This window comes from Bos indicus, chromosome 17, assembly GCF_029378745.1.
Source record: "Bos indicus isolate NIAB-ARS_2022 breed Sahiwal x Tharparkar chromosome 17, NIAB-ARS_B.indTharparkar_mat_pri_1.0, whole genome shotgun sequence".
NCBI lineage: Eukaryota > Metazoa > Chordata > Mammalia > Artiodactyla > Bovidae > Bos > Bos indicus.
In genome coordinates this window covers 69,910,049-69,934,910 of record NC_091776.1, presented here as the reverse complement: position 1 = coordinate 69,934,910, position 24,862 = coordinate 69,910,049, and the positions used below count along the sequence as shown (strand labels likewise).

General features: G+C 49.5%; 2 protein-coding genes across 3 annotated transcripts in view; one reads left to right on the top strand and one right to left on the bottom strand.

Annotated features, from left to right (window-relative positions):
- Positions 1–2,638, bottom strand: part of RNF185 (ring finger protein 185) — a 30,214-nt gene extending 27,576 nt beyond the window's left edge. Inside the window, exon 1 of one of the 2 annotated variants that reach the window (XM_070769884.1) lies at positions 2,529–2,638. The gene's annotated coding sequence lies outside the window, so the exon portion shown is untranslated. Of the gene's footprint in view, positions 1–2,454; positions 2,479–2,528 lie in introns of those variants that run through there. The other variant, XM_019977649.2, reaches the window with a different exon arrangement.
- Positions 2,639–18,852: 16,214 nt separating this feature from the next.
- Positions 18,853–24,857, top strand: PLA2G3 (phospholipase A2 group III). Its single transcript, XM_019978098.2, has 7 exons — positions 18,853–19,532; positions 20,956–21,088; positions 21,344–21,478; positions 21,788–22,095; positions 22,761–22,890; positions 23,000–23,116; positions 23,697–24,857. Exons 1-7 carry the CDS (start codon positions 19,019–19,021, stop codon positions 23,908–23,910), a joined length of 1,551 nt encoding a protein of 516 aa, XP_019833657.2. The 5' UTR covers positions 18,853–19,018; the 3' UTR covers positions 23,911–24,857.
- Positions 24,858–24,862: the final 5 nt, after the last annotated feature.

The window sequence follows — 24,862 nt, the reverse complement described above, 5'->3', positions numbered from 1 at the left end:
ATTACCCAACCCCCCCCCCCCAAAAAAAAGTGCTTCACATCAATTAAGTTTGGCAACACTAGATTAAACAAGGTTAGGCACATTTCTTATCGACGTCTCAGTGCCTTTGACAAGATACTACACGCTGAGAAGCTCTAAGAAGGGGTACTCATACATAGCTTTTTCCAAACTTACTTTAACCACAGAATATTTTTTTCAGAGGCTTCTCTTCAGACTAGCAGCCTGAAGAACACATTATGGAAATCCTGATTAAGGTACTTTTTTAAAAGGAAAACTTCAGATTGAAAAGTTTTAAAGACACCACCAAATTAAAACCATTTTACTCAGCACCTGGATAACATCTGAATAAGCACTTCACAACTTTAAAAAAAAAAATTCTAGGAAACACAAAAAAGGGAGGAAGAATAAACACAAGCACGAAGTCTTGGCTCAAATCTAACCTTTTTTTGGCAAAGGCATGTCAGCAGGATTGGGTCATAATATGGAACCTCTGTTCCATTGGGCAACCTAAGCATTCTAACTGGTTTTTAAAAAGGGATCTGCTTGGAGTTTTGTAAATCACAAAATAAGGAGCTTTGATGTTTTATTAGAAAACTAAAGACACGCTAGAAGCATTATCTGCAGACTACGGCTGAGAATGAACTGGCAAGTCAAGTCCATCAAAGGACTGGTTTTAATGCTGAAGTTAGCCAACAGATTGCAAAAATTCTCTCAGTAGACACATCATCTATAACAACACACTGCTAGAGAGAGGAAGGAGAAGGCAATGGCACCCCACTCCAGTACTCTTGCCTGGAAAATCCCATGGATGAGGAGCCTGGTAGGCTGCAGTCCATGGGGTCGCTAAGAGTCCGGCACGACTGAGCAACTTCACTTTCACTTTTCACTTTCATGCATTGGAGAAGGAAATGGCAACCCACTCCAGTATTCTTGCCTGGCGAATCCCAGGGACAGAGGAGCCTAGTGGGCTGCCATCTATGGGGTCGCGCAGAGTCGGACACAACTGAATCGACTTAGCAGCAGGAGCAGAGGAAGAGGAATTTATGTCCCGGAGCTGGGGGGAGGCTGGCCTGAACAACCTCAAGGGGATCTTTCAGACACAGGCTCCTCAACTCTGAGTCCAAAGAGTTTACTGGGTTTTCCTCATCAATCACAAAGTCTTCAGATTCATTTCCAAGTTGTTCTAGGAAAATAAGCTCCAAACCGAGGGGGTGGGGACCCTGCTTTGTTATTCATTCAACAAACATTAATGGCCCTGATCAGATGGGGCATTCCCAAGTCCTTGAAAAGGATGGTACACAGAACAAGGAAGAGATTACATAAATTCAGACCCACTGGCCTCACTTTTAGGAGATGTAGGCTGGGGAGACATAGATGTTAAAAAAAGAGGGCAGAAAAAAAGAAGTGAGCACCAGAGAAGACTTAAAAAAAGACTTAGAATTAGCCACTTTAAAGTTGAAAAGGACTTTCATCTAAAAACTCCTGCGACAGGAAGTACAGCACCTCTGGAGGCAATCCATTCCATTGCTGGTCCCCTGTGACCACCCTTAAGTTCTTTAATTAAAATCTTGTCTTCCTGTAGAATCCACCTATTGGTCCTAGTTCCTGCCTCTTTCAACAGCAAAGATGAAGTGGAAGCTCTTTTCACCATAACATTGTTTTCGATGACAGTTCCCTTCCATTGCTCTCTTTTCTGGGCTAAACACCACCGCACCCTCTTCCAAAGATACTGAAGGAGTTCCAGTTGCTCAAAGCAAAGAATGGATTTCTAGAACCCACAGCAAGAAAGCACGTACCATCAGTGGGTTTCAAACATGGGTATGCAGAGGACCCCCGAGGAATATGTTCAAAATGCGGTTTCCCCGGTTCCGACCCAGATTCTAAATCAGAGCTCTTATTTAAGTCCTGTACTGGGAAGTATGCACCCCACGGCATTTCAAAGCACAGGCTGTGAGAACCGTATTTAGAGAAACACTGCCCTGTTTCACAAGTGAGGAACAGACCTGGTACGGGGAAAGGACTCGGCACGGAAAGCATGACTGGCTGCTGGCGGCGAAGTCTCCAACTCTGGTCCTTCACTCCCAAGCCAACTCTATTCAGCCCGCTGCCCGGCCTCGGCCTCTCCACTGGGGGCAAACTCATTAAAAGCACCCCCCACGTGAGAAGCGGCCTCGACTGGGAGTCTGAGTGAGTTCCTGACTGGAGGGGAGAGTTTGTGGGAGCCTTCTCTCTACTTAGCCCTCAGTTTCCCCAAACTGTAATTGCTGGACAGAAGACCACAACATAATCCTGAACTCCCTCCTGGGACGAAGGGCCTGGGCCAGAGTCGGGCTTGAAGTCTTTGCGCTTCTGGGCTCAAGTGTCCAAGTCCGTGGGCCCGGTGAGGGCGGAAACCGATCCCCGTCCCTCAACCTGGGCGGCCCCGAGCTGACCCCCCACCCAACCCCTATGTACCTGCCTCTGCTCAGTTAACGCCGCCAAGGCCGCCCCAGCCTGTCAGCCCGTCGGTCGCTCAGCCAGTCTCTTACCTGGGTTAGTCTATCCGGCCGGACCTCGGAGCGCTTCTACGCGGACTCTGGTCAGCTGACGCCAAGCCGCCGCTTTCCGAGGAACTTCCGGCCCAAACCGGAAGAGGTTGGTCCATTGCGCTGTGCTCCGGGCCAGATCCTGGGCTCTAAGGTTCCGCCTGCCGGGAGGAAGGGAAAAAACACAAGGACTGTCTGGAAGCCTTTGAGAAAGTCAAGGTGTGACCATGGAAAGGGTCAGACAAGCTTGGAACATTTTGGAACGGAATGTCTAAGGATGATGGGAATCAGACTGACGAGAATATGTCAAAGGACCCATGAGCTAACTTGAAGATCCCACTGGCCAAATTGGGGCAATATGAGCAAAATACATGATGAGAGTAACAGAGTATAACCGATTGACTAAAATGGTAACCCAATGAGTCTTTACTGATATAAATAAAGAAGTGATCAAATAAATGGGGGAAGAGGGAAAATTCTTCTTTTTAGTAGACTGTGTGTGTGAGAGAGAGAGCGCACGCCATGTTGGACTCTTTGTGAATCCATGAACTGTAGCCCACCAGGCTCCTCTGTCCATGGAATTTTTCAAGACATAAATACTGGAGCGGGCTTGCTATTTCCTACTCCACAGGATCTTCCCGACCCCAGGGATGGAACCTATGTCTCTTGCCTCTGCTGCATTGGCAGGTGGATTCTTTACCACTGCGCCACCTGGGAAACCCTTTAGTAGAATGCTGACTAACAAATATGATGGAGTTAGAAAACCAGTTCAGTTTAGTTCAGTCGCTCAGTCGTGTCCGACTCTTTGTGACCCCATGAATCGCAGCACGCCAGGCCTCCCTGTCCATCACCAACTCCCGGAGTTCACTCAGACTCAAGTCCATTGAGTCAGTGATGCCATCCAGCCATCTCAACCTCTGTCGTCCCCTTCTCCTCCTGCCCCCAATCCCTCCCAGCATCAGAGTCTTTTCCAATGAGTCAACTCTTTGCATGAGGTGGCCAAAGTATTGGAGTTTCAGCTTTAGCATCATTCCTTCCAAAGAAATCCCAGGGCTGATCTCCTTCAGAATGGACTGGTTGGATGTCCTTGCAGTCCAAGGGACTCTCAAGAGTCTTCTCCAACACCACAGTTCAAAAGCATCAATTCTTCGGTGCTCAGCCTTCTTCACAGTCCAACTCTCACATCCATACATGACCACTGGAAAAACCATAGCCTTGACTAGACGAACCTTTGTTGGCAAAGTAATGTCTCTGCTTTTGAATATGCTATCTAGGTTGGTCATAAGTTTCCTTCCAAGGAGTAAACGTCTTTTAATTTCATGGCTGCAATCACCATCTGCAGTGATTTTGGAGCCAAAAAATAAAGTCTGCCACTGTTTCCACTGTTTCCCCATCTATTTCCCATGAAGTGATGGGACCCGATGCCATGATCTTCATTTTCTGAATGTTGAGCTTTAAGCCAACTTTTTCACTCTCCACTTTCACTTTCATCAAGAGGCTTTTGAGTTCATCTTCACTTTCTGCCATAAGGGTGGTGTCATCTGCATATCTGAGGTTATTGATATTTGTCCCGGCAATCTTGATTCCAGCTTGTGTTTCTTCCAGTAATGGATGGTAAACCTGGAGGAACAGGATGGTTACACAGTAAAGGGTCTCCCATAAATTACTTATTGACTACAAAGGGAAAATAAGAATTTTACAGAGGTTAGCCTTGCAGGTGGAGAAGGCAATGGCAACCCACTCCAGTACTCTTGCCTGGAAACTCCCATGGGCAGAGGGGCCTCACAGGCTGCAGCCCGTGGGGTCACGAAGAGTCGGACATGGCTGAGCAACTTCACTTTCACTTTTCACTTTCATGCATCGGAGAAGGAAATGGCAACCCACTCCAGTGTTCTTGCCTGGAGAATCCCAGGGATGGAGGAGCCTAGTAGGCTGCCGTCTCTGGGGTCGCACAGAGTCAGACATGACTGAAGCAACTTAGCAGCAGCAGCAGCCTTGCAGGACAAGTGAATCAAAATGATCAGAGTTAACATCACCAGTTATAGGTCAAGTAAAGATCATGTGTTTCCTGGAAGAGATCAAATTTGAATATGGACGTGGTTTTGCTGTTATTACAAATTGTATCAGTGTTAAAATTTCTACATTTGATAATTGTATTGCTGTTATAAGTTAAGAGAACTCCCCTTTTCTTAGGAAATACTCACTGAATTATTAGGGATAAAAGGGCACAATGTCTCCAACTTAATTTAAAATGATTTAGGAAAAAATGTATAAAATTGAGAGAATAAGCAAATGAGGCAAAATGTAAACAAGTGATGAATCTAGGTGAAGGGTATGTGGAAGTTCCTTACATAATTTTTGCAACTTTTCTTTTAGTTTTAAATATCAACTGAAGAAAGACTCTTGACACCTGGTTCTATGAGGATTGAGTCATTAGCCACCATAGTCTCTGACCTCCAACACACAAAGAAAGGAGTTTGGGGGTGGAGATCAGAAAAAAGGCACTCTGCACTGGGAAAACTGGCAGAACAGGCCTTCAGATGGTTATGTATTTTCAGGAGAAAATTTTAGGAGCCCGACTTCTTGCATATTATTATAGCTAGGAAAATATTTGTCATTAACTGACTTGTGTGTTTTTCGTGACTTTCAGCAAATTTCTATCAAGATGTGTACTTGATTGCATGTAAGTTGTGTCTGACTCTTTGTGGACTGTAGCCCACCAGGCTTCTCTGTCCACGAGATTTCCCAGGCAAGAATACTGGAGTGAGTTGCCATTTCCTTCTCCAGGGAATCTTCCTGACCCAGGGATTGAACCTGCATCTCTCGTATCAGCAGGCAGATTCTTTACCACTGAAACCACCAGGGAAGTCCTGACTGCACACACAATTTTAGATTTATACAGTTTTACAATTTATATATGTGATTTTAGATATAAAGTCACATATATAGCAACCTCCACTATCATTTGGGAGCAGTTCCTCAGAGAAGTTCCTCTAAGAAGCTATCTCCTCCTGGGCTATAGTCCTCAGTAAGTCCTCAATAAAATTGAAACTGACTGCTCCCATACTGTGTGTTTTTATTTCATTTGACAGAAATTATATAAAAATTAAAATTTACCCTCAAAATGAGGGGAGAGCCTGGGTCCTACTAGCCAATTTACTTATTTACGTATCAAACATTTGTGTGCTTGGCATGGTGAAGCAGTAGAAAAGAAGACAAGATCTTTGCTTTCATGCCTAGCAGGTAAAATATTAAACATACAATAACAAAACTAATGGGCTACTTAGCTTCAAAATATTAATAGCAAACATTTACTGAGCTTGCCTAAGCACATTGCACACAATGGTTCATTTGATCCTCACAGCAGTCTTGTGACTGGTTTTGGTCATTACTTCTGCTTTACAAATGGTAAAGAAAAGCTTTTAAAAGCTTATGCAATTTTGTCATTTAATTAACAGTTTTTAGATGACATACTGAAAGATGATAGAGCTGCAGTTTGCACACAGACATTGCTCTCTGGAGTTTTTAACACCCATCTTCATTGTTCCATTAATTCAACAAGTATTTATTTATTAAGTGCCTACTGTTATCCCAGGGACTGTCTTAGCGGTTTGAGTCTGACTAGGAGGTGAAGGCAGTAGATGAAATAAACTCATAAATGAAATTCCTTATCTGCCATCCTTCAAGTTCCTGCAGACACAGGAGATGTTTCTAGTCACATGAACCTGGATTTGAGTTCAGGCTCTGAGAAACAGAAAAGTAGCCCCTGATATCCAGGAGCTAGGCTGACACTCACAGGGAGCCCTTGGTGTTCTCCTGTTCAGCATAAAAGCAAAGCACAGAACATCAACATCAGACAAGGCCACTCCATGACTGTGATGGATCAAGACATGAACAAGACCTTTCCATAATCATGTCTGAATCAGACAAAATGAAGAACATTGTCCAAAGCACAAAAATGACCAAGTATTTCCCTACCATGGCTTACATAGAGATTGCTATTTCTTCGTCAATTACAGCTTTAGTCCCTGTCTAGTTCCTTGTTCTAGATAAGATTTACCAAGATACCCAGTCATACACAGCATCTGATCCAAATTAAAACCCTGCTTCCTTATTTAACTATAGTGGATTTACAATATTGTGTTCGTTTAAAATGTACAGTTTTGGATTCTTTTCCATTATAGGTTATTACAAGGTGTTGAATATAGTTCCATGTGCTAAACAGTACATCCTTGTTGTTTATTTTAATTTTTAAATTTTATTTATTTTTTAGCCACACCAAGCAGCTTGTGGGATTTTAGCTCCCCCCTCCACGCCCACAGGAGTCAAGCCTGGTCCCTTGGAAGTGAGAGCACAGATCCTCTATCTATGTTATATATAGTTGTGTCTATCTGTTGATCCCATCCTCCTGATTTATCCCTCTTCCTCCCCTTTCCCCTTTGATAACCATAAGTTTGTTTTCTTCATTTCTAAGTCTGTTTCCATTTTGTTATTAAATGAATCTGTATTATTTGTTTGGATGCTACAAATAAGTGATACCATATAATATTTGTCTTTCTCTCCCTGACTTACTTCATTTAGTATCACAACCTCTAGGTCCATCCATGTTGCTGAAAAATAGCAATGTTTCATTCTTTTTAAAGTCTGAGAGTCCCTTGGACTGCAAGGAGATCCAACCAGTTGATCCTAAAGGAAATCAGTCCTGAATGTTCCTTGGAAGGACTGATGCTGAACCTGAAACTCCAAATACTTTGGCCACCTAATGCAAAGAACTGACTCATTGGAAAAGACCCTGATGCTGGGAAAGATTGAAGGCAGGAGGAGAAGGGGACGACAGAGGATGAGATGGTTGGATGGCATCACCAACTTGACGGACATGAGTTTGAGCAAGCTCTGGGAGTTGGTAATGGACAGTGAGGCCTGGTGTGCTGCTGTCCATGGAGTTGCAAAGAGTCAGACACAACTGAGCAGCTGAACTGAACTGAGCTGAAAGTCTGAATAATATTCCATTTTGTATATGTATGTATATGTATATATGTACATGTCTTTATCCATTCATCTGTTGATGGACATTTAGACTGCTTCCATGTCTTGGCTATTGTAAATAGTCCTACACTGGGGTGTATGTATCTTTTTAAATTAGACTTTTTATCTTTTTCAGATACATGTCCAGGAGTGGGATTGATGGATTATGTGGTAATTCCATTTTTAGATTTTTGAGGAATCTCCAAATGGCTTTAAACAGTGGCTGCACCAACTTACATTCCCACCAACAGTGTAAGAGCGTTCCTTTTTCTTCACACCCTCTCCAACATGTATTATTTGTAGTCATTTTTATGATGGCCATTCTGAGTGATGTGATGTCATAATTTATTGCAGTTTTGATTGACATTTCTCTAATAATTAGTGATGTGAAGCAGCTTTCCATGTGTCCATTGGCCATCTGTATGTCTTCTTTGGAGAAATGTCTGTTCAGGTCTCCTATCCATTCCTTGATTGGAAGCCCTGCTTCCTAAAGCCTATCCTCGAATTATCTCTCACAAGCCCAAATCCTAAATGACCTTCCTAAGACTGTGTTACTGAGATGCCCTAGTGTTTCTCAGAGTTCACATCCCCTGCTTTGCTGTAACAAATAATAAACCCAACTTGTTCAGCCAGGGGCGTGTTTCTGCTAATCTCTGATGGGAGAGTGTTCAAAGGTCCCATGCTTACTAGCTGTGTGACTTCAGACAGAAGTGTCACCTACAGAAGCCTCCATTTCCTCACCTTTTGAAATGGAAAGATTTAGTCCTACCTCTGGAGAAGGAAATGGCAACCCACTCCAGTGTTCTTGCCTGGAGAATCCCAGGGACGGGAGAGCCTGGTGGGCTGCCGACTCTGGGGTCGCACAGAGTCGGACACGACTGACGCGACTTAGCAGCAGCAGCAGCAGTCCTACCTCAGAATGTTGTTGTGAGGATACGGAACAGGCTTAGAACTGAGTGACCTCTCAGTGTACTTTAAAAAAATTCCTGTTTGAGAGGCAAACTATTACATATACAATGGATAAACAAAGAAGTCCTATTGTTTTGCACAGGGAACTGTATTCAATATCCTGTTCTAAACTAAAATGGAAAAGAATATGAAAAATATAGCATGTGTGTAATTGAATCACTTTCTGTACCGCAGAAATTAACACAACACTGTAAACCAACTACACAAGAATCAAAATAAAATGAAGTAAATTCTTGCTTGAGCTGCTACCTCCTTTGAAAAGTCACAGAACCCCATCATTATGAAAAGATACTGAAGCCAACAGCTCCATTTAAGACAAACTTGCTGATTGTATTCCCATTTGTCCTTTCCTTGGGTTCTTGAGTCAGACTGAAGGTGAGAGTTCAACTTTTCCTTTGTCAGAAATGAGGTCATTCTCACGGTCTCGTCTGGAAACATTCCCAAAACTTTAACATTGGGGAAATAGCACTGTTTATTTCTTCATGTTCTTGCTATTAGAAACGTTCCCAAGACATAACAGGATTGGAACTACCAAACTTGGAAGCACTTCAGCTTCAAAAATATATCAAGTAATAGCTTTTCTGCCTAGCACGTGGAGGTACATACAGCCCCCAGAAGCCCCAGTGGTGATGTTTGCATTTATGTTGCTAGGACCTAGCATGGATTTAATAGTATTTGATGTCTACCACAAGCTGTGCTAAGTGAAAAATATTCATTTTAGTGGGGAATAATACAATAAATAGAAATGTTCTGGTTTCTTCTTCTGCTTGCTCTGAGCATCCCCAGAGTTCTTTTTTTTTTTTTTTTTAATGTTTATTTATTTGGTTGTGTCAGGTCTTAGCCATGCAGATCTTTCATTGCAGGGCTCAATAGTTGTTGAGGTGGGGGTGGAGGCGGGGTTCAGTTGCCCCGGAAAATCTTAATTCCCTCACCAGGGTTCCAACCTTCATCCTCTTCATTGAAAAACATATTTTTTACCACTAGACCACCAGGGAAGTCCCCAGAGTTCTTATTTTAATAGCCCTAACCTTCCTCCTTGCCCCACACCTCCTCTCCTCTTGCTCCTCTAAGACAAATACTAACACTCCTATTAATAATGGGTGAAAGCCTTCCTCAGCGATCAATGCAAAGAAATAAAAGAAAACAACAGAATGGGAAAGACTAGAGATCTCTTCAAGAAAATTAGAGATTCCAAGGGGATATTTCATGCAAAGATGGGCTCTATAAAGGACAGAAATGGTATGGACATAACAGAAGCAGAAGATATTAAGAAGAGGTGGCAAGAATACACAGAAGAACTGTACATAAAAGATCTTCATGACCCAGATAATCACAATGGCGTGTTCACTCATCTAGAGCCAGACATCCTGGAATGTGAAGTCAAGTGGGCCTTAGAAAGCATCACTAGGAACAAAGCTAGTGGAGGTGATGGAATTCCGGTTGAGCTATTTCAAATCCTGAAAGATGATGCTGTGAAAGTGCTGCACTCATTATGCCAGCAAATTTGGAAAACTCAGCACTGGCCACAGGACTGGAAAAGGTCAGTTTTCATTCCAATCCCAAAGAAGGGCAATGCTCAACCTACCGCACAATTGCACTCATCTCACACGCTAGTAAAGTAATGCTCAAAATTCTCCAAGCCAGGCTTCAGCAATACGTGAACCGTGAACTTCCTGATGTTCAAGCTGGTTTTAGAAAAGGCAGAGGAACCAGAGATCAAATTGCCAACATCCACTGGATCATGGCAAAAGCAAGAAAGTTCCAGAAAAACATCTATTTCTGCTTTATTGACTATGCCAAAGCCTTTGACTGTGTGGATCACAATAAACTGTGGAAAATTTTGAAAGAGATGGGAATACCAGACCACCTGACCTGCCTCTTGAGAAATTTGTATGCAGGTCAGGAAGCAACAGTTAGAACTGGACATGGAACAACAGACTGGTTCCAAATAGGAAAGGGAGTATGTCAAGGCTGTATATTGTCACGCTGCTTATTTAACTTACATGCAGAATACATCATGAGAAACGCTGGACTGGAAGAAATACAAGCTGGAATCAAGATTGCCGGGAGAAATATCAATAACCTCAGATATGCAGATGACACCACCCTTATGGCAAAAAGTGAAGAGGAACTAACAAGCCTCTTGATGAAGGTGAAAGAGGAGAGTGAAAAAGTTGGCTTAAAGCTCAACATTCAAAAAACGAAGATCATGGCATCTGGTCCCATGAATGAATTAATCATGGCATTCATGGGGTCGAGAAGAGTCGGACACAACTGAGCGACTGAACTGAATGTTTATTAGCCAACATCCAACTTTGCCAACATCCGCTGGATGATTGAAGAAGCAAGAGAGTTCCAGAAAAACATCTATTTCTGCTTTATTGACTATGCCAAAGCCTTTGACTATGTGAAAGTGAAGTCTTTCAGTCGTGTCCGACTCTTTGCGACCCCGTGGACTGTAGCCCACCAGGCTCCTCCGTCCATGGGATTCTCCAGGCAAGAATACTGGAGTGGGTTGCCACTTCCTTCTCCAGGGGATCTTCCCAACCCAGGGATCAAACCCAGGTCTCCCGCATTGGAGGCAGACACTTTAACCTCTGAGCCACCAAGGAAGCCCTTGGATTACAATAAACTGTGGAAAATTCTGAAAGAGATGGGAATACCAGACCACCTGACCTGCCTCTTGAGAAATTTGTATGCAGGTCAGGAAGCAACAGTTAGAACTGGACATGGAACAACAGACTGGTTCCAAATAGGAAAAAGAGTACGTCAATGCTGTATACTGTCACCCTGCTTATTTAACTTATATGCAGAATACATCATGAGAAACGCTGGGCTGGAAGAAGCACAAGCTGGAATCAAGATTGCCGGGAGAAATATCAATAACCTCAGATATGCAGATGACACCACCCTTATGGCAGAAAGTGAAGAGGAACTAACAAACCTCTTGATGAAGGTGAAAGAGGAGAGTGAAAAAGTTGGCTTAAAGCTCAACATTCAGAAAACGAAGATCATGGCATCTGGTCCCATCACTTCATGGGAAATAGATGGGGAAACAGTGGAAACAGTGTCAGACTTTATTTTTTTGGGCTCCCAAATCACTGCACGTGGTGACTGCAGCCATGAAATTAAAAGACGCTTATTCCTTGGAAGGAAAGTTATGACCAACCTAAATAGCATATTCAAAAGCAGAGACATTACTTTGCCAACAAAGGTCCGTCTAGTCAAGGCTATGGTTTTTCCTGTGGTCATGTATGGATGTGAGAGTTGGACTGTGAAGAAAGCTGAGCACCGAAGAATTGATGCCTTTGAACTGTGTTGTTGGAGAAGACTCTTGAGAGTCCCTTGGACTGCAAGGAGATCCAACCAGTCCATTCTGAAGGAGATCAGCCCTGGGATTTCTTTGGAAGGAATGATGCTAAAGCTGAAACTCCAGTATTTTGGCCACCTCATGCAAAGAGTTGACTCATTGGAAAAGACTCTGATGCTGGGAGGGATTGGGGGCAGGAGGAGAAGGGGACGACAGAGGATGAGATGGCTGGATGTCATTACTGACTCGATGGACGTGAGTCTGAGTGAACTCCGGGAGTTGGTGATGGACAGGGAGGCCTGGCGTGCTGCAATTCATGGGGTCACAAAGAGTTGGACACGATTGAACAACTGAACTGAACTGAACTGAATGTTTATTAATGAGTCACACACCATGCTAAGGTCTTTATGAAAGTTAATCCTTCATAAAGGATTAACTTTATGAAAAAAAATCCTTCATAAACCCCCTTTTTTTTAGGCTTCACAGCTCGGCCTGTAGGATCCTAGTTTCCACCCAGGGATCGCAGCCACACCCCCCACAGTGAAAGCACTGAGCCCTAACCACTGGGCCATCAGGGGAGCCCCATCTCAGTGAGTCCTCCTAACAGTTCATAGAGGAAAGGATTATCAGCCATACATTATACAGGCTTCAGCTGTACATGAACCGTGAACTTTCAGGTGTTCAAGCTGGATTTAGAAAAGGCAGAGGAACTGGAGATCAAATTGCCACCATCCATTGGATCATCAAAGAAGCAAGAGAGTTCCAGAAAAACATCTGCTTTATTGACTACGCCAGAGCCTTTGACTATGTGGATCAGAACAAACTGTGGAAAATTCTTAAAGACATGGGAATATCAGACCACCTTCCATGCTTCCCGAAAAATCTGTATGCAGGTCAAGAAGCAACAGTTAGAACTGGACACGGAAAAACAGACTGGTTCTGAATAGGAAAAGGAGTATGTCAAGGCTGTATATTGTCACCCTGCTTATTTAACTTATATGCAGAGTACATCATGAGAAACGCTGGACTGGATGGAATCAAGATTGCTGGGAGAAATGTCAATAACCTCAGATACACAGATGCCACCTGACCCTTATGGCAGAAAACGAAGAAGAACTAAAGAGCCTCTTGATGAAAGTAAAAGAGGAGAGTGAAAAAGTTGGCTTAAAGCTCAACATTCAGAAAACGAAGATCATGGCATCTGGTCCCATCATTTCATGGCAAATAGATGGAGAAACAATGGAAACAGTGAGACACTTTATTTTCTTGGGCTCCAAAATCACTGCACATGATGACTGCAGCCATGAAATTAAAAAACGCTTGCTCCTTGGAAGAAAAGCTAGGACCAACCTAGACAGCATATTAAAAAGTAGAGATATTACTTTCCCAATAAAGGTCCATCTAGTCAAAGCTGTGGTTTTTCCAGTAGTCATGTATGGATGTGAGAGCTGGACTACAAAGAAAGCTGAGGGCCGAAGAATTGATGCTTTTGAACTGTGGTGTTGGAGAAGACTCTTGAGAGTCCCTTGGACTGCAAGGAGGTCCAACCAGTCCATCCTAAAGGAGATCAGTCCTGGGTGTTCACTGGGAGGACTGATTCTGAAGCTGAAACTCCAATACTTTGGCCACCTGACGTGAAGAACCAACTCATTGGAAAAGACCCTGATGCTGGGAAAGACTGAGGGCAGGAGGAGAAGGGGACAACAGAGGATGAGATGGTTGGATGGCATCACCGACTCAATGGACATGAGTTTGAGTAATCTCCGGGAGTTGGTGATGGATAGGGAGGCCTGGCATGCTGCAGTCCATGGGGTTGCGAAGAGCTGGACACGACTGAGCAACTGAACTGCTATATGGCCACCAGGGGGCAGCTGAAGTTTGCACAGCTCCTGGTCGGGGGTGTGGGGTGACTGGAAACTTGCCCAGGTCCTGGGAGCAACAAACCCCTAAAGGGATCAAGATTTCAGACTATTTCCTCCTATCCTGCTCCCCATCTGTTCACCTTCAGTCTTCTCCACCCCCAGGAAATTGCCTCACCCATTTTCCACCCAGGATCAGGCCAGAAACCTGGGAATATTTTTTTTTCTCAAGACTAGAGATAATTTGTATACATAAAAAGGCCAAAGTCTTAAGTATTCGGGTCCATGGATTTTTACATCTAAATACACTGTGTAATCACCACACAGATCAAGACACAGAGCCATGCCGTAGAATTCAGTAGCCTGTAGAGTCATGTTGCTACTGAGTGCTTGAAATGTGAAATCCAAATTCAGAGCCACCATGCTTTTGAACTGTGGTGTTGGAGAAGACTCTTGAGAGTCCCTTGGACTGCAAGAAGATCCAACCAGTCCATCCTGAAGAAAAGAAGTCCTGAATATTCATTGGAAGGACTGATGCTGAAGATGAAACTCCAATACTTTGGCTACCTGATGTGAAGAACTGACTCATTGGAAAAGACCCTGATGCTGGGAAAGATTGAGGGCAGGAGGAGAAGGGGACAACAGAGGATGAGATGGTTGGATGGCATCACTGACTCAATGGACATGAGTTTGAGTAAGCTCTGGGAGTTGGTGATGAAGCCTGGGAATGCCAGGGAAGCCTGGCATGCTGCAGTCCATGGGGTCTCAAAGAGTTGAACACGACTGAGCAACTGATCTGAACTGAACTGATAAGTATGAAACGGGCTTCCCAGGTGGCTCAGTGGGTAAAGAATCCAGCTGCCAATGCAGGATATGTAGGTTCAATCTTTGGTTGGGAAGATCCCCTGGAGGAGGGCATGGCAACCCACTCCAGTATTCTTATCAGGAGATTCCCATGGCCAGAGGAGACTGGTGGGGCTACTATCCACAGGGTCACAAAGAGTCAGACATGACTGAAGAGACTTCACACATGCACGTAAATATAAAATACACAAAGATTTCAAAGACTTAGTATGAAAAAAGAATGCAAAATAGTTCATTAATAATTTAAGTGTTGATTACACACTGAAATAATATTTTGCACGTGGTTTACATAAAATGTATCATTAAAATTAATCTCACCTGTTTCTCATTTTTTTCAACTGTGGCTAGGAAATTTTAAATTACATTCATGGCTTGCACTAGAGTTTTATTGTTCAGCACTGGTGTGGACAGAACGGATTTATTTACTTGTACAACAGGGACTCAGAAAAGTGGCTTTACACTGACCAGCTATGACAGAGTAGGATGGGAAACAGGGTCCATTTGAACCCTGAATCTATGACACCCACAATGCCTCCCTCCTCCAGTCCCCTGTCCTAAATGAGGGTGCTGCTGCTGAGTGTTGAACCGTGTCCTGGGTGCCCCTGATGCCAGCAGCAACTGCCAGCCCCTCGGTGAGCCCATCCTGGGTTAGGGTAGTCAGGGAGGAGGAATTCCTGGAGGAGGTGATTAAACCAACACTTGAAAGATGAGCAGAAACAAGCCCAGGAAAAGCAGAGGGAAGTATTTTAGGTAAAGGGAACAGCACGTACAAAGGCCCTAACAGGGCCTCGTTATTATAGAAATGAAAGTAGTCCTGTGTGGCTGGAACAGAGAAGCGGGGAGCTGGTGAGTTCAGCCAGGCCCAGATCCTGCAAGTCATGGCAGGCTTCAGCCTGAAGGTCAGAGATGGCCAGGGGACAAACCTAGCCAGGCTTGTGTGTGATCTGATAAGGTCACTACGTGTGGTCACTAAGATCTACCGCAGGCTCTCAGTTCCCTGACCAGGGATTGAACCCAGGGCCCTAGAAGTGAACGTGCGGAATCCCAACCGCTGGACCACCAGGGAACTCCCTCCCGTGGAGGCAGCTTCCTAGAAGACACAGCCCAGGCCCCAGCTGCTCCGGGTTGCCCGACCCCTGACCCCCCAAGGATGCCTCCCACCTCCATCCCCCAACTCAAGCATCCTTGACCCCCCTCCCCTCCTCTCTCTGTGCATGGCTCTGCCCGTGCCTGACACAAAGTAGACTCTCAGTAACTATTTTAGGTTTTGAATGAATGCAGAATGCTCTGGAGCTAGGCACCGCCTGCACCACTGTCCTGGCGCAGAGAGCTGCAGAGAGCCCTCGGGTGGGGCCGGGAGGCCAGCTCCACGGGGCAGAGGGAGGAAGGCCCTCGGCAGGAAGGTTCTCAAGGAGCTGAGAGTCTCCCAGGGCCAGGGGAGGCCCTCCCCACAGCCTAGGGGACGTCTAACCTGGCTTCTCCCTTATGCACTGTGTGACTCCTGGCAAATCACCTCCATCCATCTTGACAATGGGATGAGAAACCCTGCCCTGCCTGTCTTCCCAGGGAGGGGCAGGGGTTGTGAGCATCAGATGAGGTCACGGCTGGGAAAATATGAGCAGGAAAGGGCTGGGTTAAGCTGGGCCCTGGACCTGGGTTCAGGGTGTGGAGGGGGGAGAGGGACAAAGAAAGGAGGAAAAGAATTAGGAGAGAGAGAGACACACACACATACACACACGCACACACATACACGCATGCACACACATACACGCATGCACTAAAGAAACAGAACAGAAACATTTGAGAGATGGAGAAAGAAGGAATGAAGGAGAGAGACAACAAAAAAGAAGGGCTTCGGTGAAAAAAATGTAGAGACAGAGGAGAGAAAGACGGAGAGAGAAATGGAGAGAGGAAAGAAGATGGGAAGTTAGAGGCAGAAAGATGGAGGTGGAGGGACGGAAGAGACAGAAATTATGAGAATCAGAGTCAGGGCAGGAAAGAGACAGACAGAGAGGGATGGGAGAGGGGCCAGAAGAGACAGAGGATGACGGGGATGGGGAGACAGAGACAAACGGTGGGACGGGAGGGAGGGGGACTCCTTCTCCCAAGGACCCCCGTCCGGCACTCACACCGTCACCGACTCTGCACCCTGCCACGCCCTGGACGGGCGGGGCTCCTCCTGTCTGTGGGCCCCACTGGTCCGGTCCTGTCCCACTGGTTTGGCTCCCGGCACCCTCTGCTCCGAGGCCGCTGAGGGGCGCCCCCGGGGGAAGCACGGCCCCAGAGCCTGTCCAGCTGACGTGGCTGCCGGTTAATCTAAAGGGAAAATCCAGTGACCCCTCCCTCAAGGCCCTGGGCAGGCCCCAGCCTGCCTCCCTTTGGGAACCAGGCAGGAAGAGACCTCAAAGGTCAGTTCCACTGCACCCCGTACTGAACAGAGCAGGAAGCTGAGACCCCGAGAGAGGCAGAGACGAACCTGCAGTCACATCGCCAGGCAGGGGCCTAACCAGGACTCCCCGCCACAGATGCTGTGGCCCTGAAACCTCGTGGATGTGCCTTCTTCTGGGTAAACTGCTTCCTGCCCAGGGGTGTCCTGAGCCTTCAGTGATAGCATTTCAGATGCCAGGCACTGTGCCCAGGGTCCTGTGAAGTGTCCACTGTGAGTATGCCTGTCACATAGATGAGAAGACAGAGGCTCAGGGAAACTGAGACTTCCAAGCTTGAAGTCACACTGTGCCAGGACCCAAGCTTGGTCTGTCCCACCTTGAAAGTCTGGTTCCTGCCCAGGCACCTCCCGGACTCCCTGGGTTGTGACCAGCATGAAAAGTTTCTGTAATATAAAAAAGGAGGGCAAGGTATGTGACAGGGCCTTACACTGGGAAAGTTCCCAGACGCTGGGAACATCAGACTTCTTCCCAGAGGGACCCCCTCTGTGTTCAGTCCCTGCCTTTGGGAACCCCAGGCATCCCTATCCTTCCAGCCACCACTTGTTCTACCCTACACCCGCTTTCCCAGCCTCTGGAGAGAAGGAGTTTGGATGCTGTGCTCCCCTCCCCCTCTCCCCCTCCTCCTCACTGTCCCCAGCTATGACCTTTTGAGCTACAGACCCAGGCCGGTGCTGAAGCCAGAGATGCATTTGCATAGCCTGTAGCTTCCTTCTCCCTCCTCTGCCCCGGGGAGCTCCCCTTCCCCACCTCTGCCCCCACTGGGGCCCGTCCTCCTGGAAGAGACCCAGGTGGAGATTGAGGGGATGTTACGGGAGCAGTAGGCTGACGGGCAGAACAGAAGAGACACTGTCCCAGCCAGCTCTGGCCTCCCAGCAAAGCCCCCAAGAGCTGCACTCCCAGCCTCTAACCCGTCCCGAGCTGGGCTCTGACTGTCAGCTGAGGTTTCCTCACCCTCACTGATTCTCAGTTTCTTCATCTGCATGTGGGTTGTAAGTACCCAGCTTTCCCAGTTGGTTGGAAGTTGAATAACACATCAGCTTTGAGATATAGGAACATGCACTGGGTGTAGCCCCTCCCTGATGGAGAGACCGCCCGGGTCTCTTGCAGGACACAGGATGGGCTGCCGTGTCCCCAGGTGACTGCAGTCCAAGCATGGAGGCGCTTGCAGACCCAGCCCCCGAGTCCACCTCTGCTCCTCTGGGGACGTCCATCTCTTCAAGCCCAAAGTATCAGCCCAGCCCAGAGTTGCTTTCAAAGTCTGCGGTGGCTGTGTCTACACCATCAATCAGACCAGGAGGGCTGCTACTGGGCCACGCTTGTGCTTGGAGTCCAGGAAGCAGGGAGGCCTGGGACTCTGTTCCCTGAGTGTGCTGAGTGCCTTTCCTAGAACCAGGACTGGGCAGGGGGAGCACCCCAACCGGCCGGGGGATGGATGCTCCCTTTCCCAGAAGCCTCAGAGCTCCCGGATGAGGGGGGACCACAGAGCCCCAGCCCTGCCCTCGTCTTCTTTACCCAGCTTTGGCAGAGCCTCATGACCTTCCGCCAGCTTTGCAGAGGTAGGCGTGGGAGCCATCCCTGAGGCGGGGTGATGAGGCCAAGTTCAGGAGCCTCCTCTGAGCCCCTGGACACTCCTTCAGCACCCAGGGAGACGCAGACACTCCTCCTGTCCCCCGCCCCAGGTCCCAGGGCTTTGGCTCCTACCGTCCCCATCCAGGAGGGCTGGGCCGGCGGCAGGTGACTGAAAGGCGTGGAGGAGAAAGGCCAGCTGCGTGGGGGCGTGGGCCCCGGCAAGTGCACTCCTCAGCCAATCAGCGGCCTGCCTAGCCGGTGGATTCGGTTACAAGCCCCGGATCACCCCATACTCCAGCCTCCTTCCTACTCCTCCCAAAGCTCCATTCATTGGTGCCGCAGCACCGGCTCGGCTGGGCACCGCTTCCGCTCCGCGGCCGCAGAGTTGCTGCCTCGTGGGCCCACCAGGGTAGGCTTCCCGAGGGCTTTGTCTGGCTGCGCCAGGGCAGGATGGGGGTTCTGGTGGCACTGTTGGGGGTGCTGAGCTTCCTGGGGGTGGCTCCGGGAGGCTCCCCTACCCTCCACTTGCACAGCACCTCCTGCCACTTGGCCAGGCCCACCGCCAGCATCCCTTTGGGGTCCCTGAGCTTCCTGGGCAAGGATGTCCAGGGACTAGCTCTGTTCCATGCCCGCTGGGATGGGCACGGGAGATTGCAGGTGTGCAGCCGGCAGGATGAGCCAGAGCTCACTGCAGCCTTCCGTGCACTCTGTGCTGGTGAGCTCACCCGGGGCTCCTTCATCCACACCCCTGGACCTGAGCTGCAGAGAGCCCTGGCCATCCTTCAGAGCCAGTGGGAGGCCTGCCAAGGGCCTGCTGAGAGTCCAGCAGGGACCAGGGAGAAGCGAGCAGCAGGGCAGAGTGGAGCGCCTGGCATCCGGCACCAGCGGGTGAAGAGGGGCTGGACTATGCCTGGCACGCTGTGGTGTGGAGTCGGGGACTCTGCCGGGAACTCCACGGAGCTGGGTGAGACCTCGGGGTGTGGACTGGGGGGCTGGTGGGGGAGGAAGCGCAGGCTTTAGCCCTGGCATCCACTCTCCCAGGCTGCGTGTCCTGAGGGAGCGACTTAGCTTCTCTGAATCTCAGTTTCCTTATCTGGAAAATGTGCGCGCATGCTCAGTCATGTCCGACTCTTTGCAACCCCATAGACTAGCCCGCCAGGCTCCTCTGTCCCGCCAGGTTCCTCTGTCCATGGGATTCTCCTGGCAAGAATATTGGAGTGGGTTGCTGTTTCCTCCTCCAGGGGATTTTCCCGACGCAGGGATCGAACCCGTGTCTACCGCATGGCAAGCTGATTCCTTACTGCTGAGCCACCAGGGAAACCTTCTGTAAAATGGGGTGACCATAAACCTCATCGTGGGGTGCTCAAATGAGGTTATAGATGGGAAATGTCCTACTCACATCTGGGAGCCATCATCAATCACCATCTGAGGGTGGGGGTTGGCTGGGGCTGGCTGTCCAGGTTGCTGCTGCTGCTGCTGCTAAGTCGCTTTAGTCGTGTCCGACTCTGTGCAACCCCATAGATGGCAGTCCACCAGGCTCCCCCGTCCCTGGGATTCTCCAGGCAAGAACACTGGAATGAGTTGACATTTCCTTCTCCAATGCATGAAAGTGAAAAGTGAAAGTGAAGTCACTCAGTCGTGTCCGACTCTTAGCGACCCCATGGACTGCGCCCATGGGTTGGGCTGAGCCAAAAAGCCATTACCCAAGAGGAGGATTTATGGTCTCAGAATGCCCAGCCAACTGGACGAGGAGACCCAAAGGCTTCGGTTCAAATCCCAGCTCAGCCCTTCCAAGCTGAATGAGTCACTTCCCCTCTCTGAACCTGGACAGTAAAAGTGACAGCTCCCTCCCAGGCCTGCTGTGTGCTGGGGTGGGAAGTGCCAGACGTTTGGAAGATGCTCAGCAAAGGGCGTTATAGCTCGGGAGGTGGAAAGCATGCATGGCTTTTTTGCACTTCTCGGTACAGCTGTCTGCGCTTACGTGCAGAGGGCTGGGGGAGGACTTGGCGCTTACACTGGAGCAGGTTGGCATCCTGACAATGCCTCACTGCGCCAGCAAGGTTGCACCCTACTGTTTGCCTTCCCATCTCACACACATTCGGAACTTTGGAGTTTCACTTGGGGTGCGAGCCTGAGAACTCTAGAGGCAGACACCTGTTCACCTGAGGAAGATTTTTCCATGGACAAGGGCTCCTGGGTGGGCTGCCTGGCACTTGGCATTGCCCAGCATAGGCTGTACCTGGGTGTTCTCTTCAAGTGTTGGAACCGTGAGTCCCACAGAGGCTGACACAGAGGTGTCTCTGCTCCCGACACCACGTGGGCAGAGCTGACATGTCGTGCCCAGGGTCCTGGGACCGCTGAGCCAGTGCTCCCTTTGCTCCCTGCAGGGGTCTTCCAGGGCCCTGACCTCTGCTGCCAGGAACATGACCACTGCCCCCAGACGGTCTCGCCCTTCCAGTACAACTACGGCATCCGGAACTACCGATTCCACACCATCTCCCACTGCAGCTGTGATGCCAGGTTAGTTAGCGGTGGGCAGGGAGGGCTGGGAGCTCAGGGTGGGTTTACCCAGTTACTGGGTGCAGAGTCTGGGCTCCAGAGGGTCCCAAAGGATCAGCCAGCCAGACTCCCCTGTGCAGTGGGAAAGCTGAGGTTTAACAGGATGTGGGATTCTTGGACCTCACGTCACCTGGCTGGTACTGGTGGCTGGGTGGCCTGGGAGAGGAGCCAGGTAGCCCTCTCAGGTCCGGGGACTGAGCGCCGGCTCTGGGGCAGGTTCCAGCAGTGCCTGCAGAACCAGTGGGACTCCGTCTCCGACATCGTGGGCGTGGTCTTCTTCAACGTGCTAGCAATCCCCTGCTTTGTGCTGGAGGAGCAGGAGGCCTGTGTGGAGTGGTACTGGTGGGGCGGGTATGTTGGTTCCCCTTTTGACCCCCTTCCCAGCCAGGGTGGGGGAGCTGGGGCTCCAAGGCTGGGGGGGAGGCCTGTCTGTATGTCCGTCCTCCAGGGAACCATGTCTCGTCCTGTCCTCCCTGTCCTCTCCTCGGGGAGGGGGTGGGGGTCCCAGGACACAGACATTCCCTGGTGCCCCGTACAACCCAGTGGGCTATGGGCTGAGGGAATGGGACTGGCAGAGCCCCGATCTCCATGGAGATGAGCCTGGGGCCCTCTGGGAGGGATGATTCTGGGTGACCAATGCCACCATGTGCTGCCTCCCAGGTGTAGAAGGTACGGCTCTGTGGCCCTCGCTCGTCTCCAGCCCAGGACACTCTACAATGCCTCTTGGAGCTCCCCTGCCACCCCGTCAAGTCCCAGCCCCCAGAACACAGCCCCCAGCCAGCCTCGGCTGATGCAGCATCCTCAGAAGTGGCCATCACAGCAGAAAGAGTCTAGGCACCCCAGTCAAGCCAAGGCCACAGCCCTCCAGGCACCTGCGGCCTCCCCTGGGCCTGCCATGCTCCCCAGAGTCCAGTCGGAGGTCACCAATCCAGGTCTCCAGGGGCCTCAGGGTGGCTTAAAACCTCAGGGTGAGTGCAGAACCTAACCTAGCTTTGGGGGCGCCTGAGGTAAAGAGGAGCCTCTGTGTGGGGTTGGGGACACCCTGTGTTATTTCCTTTCCTGCTCTGAACTTCCAGCGACTCCCAACTTCACCCATCAAATCACACTACAGCCAGAGGGATTTTCATAAGCTGCAATCTTGACCAGGGGATTCCCCGCTGAGCCCCCTCCACGGTGTTCCAGCACCCAGGGGTCTTTGGGTGCTGGTCCTGCAAACCCTACTCCCCAGTCAAAATTCCACCTGCACAAACTGGATTTGTTTCCTCTGAAGCCACTTGCTCTCTCCCGCCACTGGGCCTTTGCGTATGTCACTCCTGTTCCCTGGGGCATTCTCCCTGAGTCTTCCTCCTTCAGCGTCAGCTTAGCAGCCTCTGCCTCCAGGAAACCTTTTCTGAGCACTCTTACCTTTCTGGGCTTCCCCCATGGCAGCACTGCTCTGTGTGTGTGTGTGTGTGTGTGTGTGTGTGTGTGTGTGTGTGTGTGTGTCTCCTCTACGTGTGAAGCACTCTGAGAGCACAGAGGACAGATGAAGGGACACTGTGTGTGTGGGACTGAGCCTGTGCCAGAGGGCAGCGGGCACCAGTGAGACCTCGATGTGGGGCGGGGCTCCCCTCACCACTGCCCCTGCCCCCAGGCGTCCGCCAGGCCTGCCGCAGCTTCCGCCGCCTGGACCGGTGTGAGCATCAGATCGGGCCCCAGGAGACCAAGTTCCAGCTGTTCAACAGCGCCCGGGACCCCCTCTTCCACTGCAATTGCACACGCCGGTGAGGCCTGCTCGCACCCCTGGGGGATGGGCTGCCTGTTGCCAGCCACTGGGAAGGGACTCCAGGCTGAAAAGGCCCTGCCCTAGTCTGAACCTGCCTCTGCCCTCAGGCTGGCCCGCTTCCTGAGGCTCCACAACCCACCTGTGGGCGCCATCATGCATCAGGAGCTGCTGGGCATGACCTGCTTCAAACTGGCCCCTCCGCTGGACTGTGCTGAGGTCAAAGAGTAGGTGATGGCAGGGCCAGGAGGGACGGGGGTCTTCTCCAAGGGGGTGGGTTGCCTCTCCCCTTTTTATGCACCTGGGCTGAGAGGGCGATGGAGCGGGTCAAGGGCCCACATAGGTTGCATCTCAGCTCCGTCTTCTACTTCCTGTGTGATCTTGCCAGCTGAATCCCCTGTCCATACCTCCATTTTGTTACCTGTGAAATGGAGGTAGACACCAGGGCATGTTGTGTGTGATGTATGTAGGCAAGGCCTGCAGAACAGCTAGTGAAGCACCTCCTGAACTCTTCCTCCTAAGCCACAGTATCATTTCGATTCTGATCCTCAAAACCAACTCCTTGTTTCTTTTCCTATTTCATATGTAGGGAAACTGAGGCTCAGTGGCCCAGGTTTCTGCAGTCATCTAGGGTAGAACCCCGGCCTCTAGGTACCAGATTAGGTTTATTCTGCCCCCTGCTAAGTATAACCACTCCCCACCCCAGCCCCATCCTTGCTCCTCTCTGGGCCTTGGTTGCCCTGTGTGCAGAGCAGGGTGGGTTTCTTGCCAGCTATGACCCCCTGTCCTCCTCTTCTGTCCCCACAGCTGTTCCAGTGACCCCAGGGCCATCAGAGTGGCAGCTCAGCACCTGCGGCGACTTCAGCAGAGGCGACGCCAGCTCCAGGGGTCGGGCACACACCACAGGCAGGCAAGGCCTTCAGAGCACCCAAAGGCCCCCACATCATTCTACGACCGGTGCCTGCAGCTGACCCAGGGAGCCAGAGGACCCAAAGGGCAGCAGAAACCCTGGAACCAGTGACCTCACTTCTTGTTCTCCTGGGCACTAGATCGGACCCAGGGCTTTGCTGGGCCCTGGGAAGGGGGCAGGTCTCAGCTTTCCCTCCATTGTGAGACTGAAGCATGGACAGGCTCTTGTGGACAGACAGAGGGCCCCATGGGTAGGGTTGGGGACGGCCAAGGCCCAAATGCTGGACCATGTCTCCTGCTGTGCTGGGTGATCTTGGGCTGGTGACACAACCTCTCTGTGCTTGGATGTGGTATTCAGGAGGCTCATTCTGCTGCCCCAGGCTTGGGCCTTCCCAGGGAGTTAACAACCAGATGGGAAAGAGGAGAGGGTAACATTGCAGAAGCCCCAGGAGGTACCAGGAGGAGGTACACATATGTCCATGTTGTGAAATTAACACACGTCTCAAAAGAGTTGTCCAGGAAAACCCCAGAGCCTGCCTGCTGAGGTCTGGGGGCAGAGGGTGGTGAAGGAGGGATGTCACAGAAGTGCCTGTGTCTGAATACAGGATGGGGGAGCTAGAGAGGGGCTTCTTAACTCCCCTCTTCCTCAAGGGACCCCTTCTATTAACAGCTGCTATGCCCTTTCCAGCCCAACCCTGGCCCATTCTTTCTGCCCTAAACCTAAATTCAGATCTTCCTTATGCCCTTGGGCAAGAGACCTCCTTCACTCTGAGCCTTAGTTTCCTCCTCTGAGAAAGAGGGATGTAGACAGGAGCTACCTCATAGGGTTGTTGAGGATTAAGTGAACCAACTCCCAGACAGCACTCAGCACCCAGTAAATGTTCTCTCCCTCCAACACCCAGCCAAACTGCACTTAAGACAACTGATTTGCAAAGGTTCATAGCACCTCTTGAAGGCTTCAGTTTGCTCATCTGTGAAATGGGGCTAAGAACTGCACTGAACTCAGTGCCACAACTCAGGCTTATGGTGCTGATTAAAGGAGATGGCATGTGTAATGTATACAG

Bases quoted from the DNA above. Each gene is read 5' to 3' on its own strand.
- PLA2G3 (XM_019978098.2), top strand. From the start codon at position 19,019: ATGGGGGTTCTGGTGGCACTGTTGGGGGTGCTGAGCTTCCTGGGGGTG. The intron at 19,533-20,955 runs GTGAGACCTCGG...TGCTCCCTGCAG, and splicing joins CGGGAACTCCACGGAGCTGG to GGGTCTTCCAGGGCCCTGAC. The intron at 21,089-21,343 runs GTTAGTTAGCGG...GCTCTGGGGCAG, and splicing joins CACTGCAGCTGTGATGCCAG to GTTCCAGCAGTGCCTGCAGA.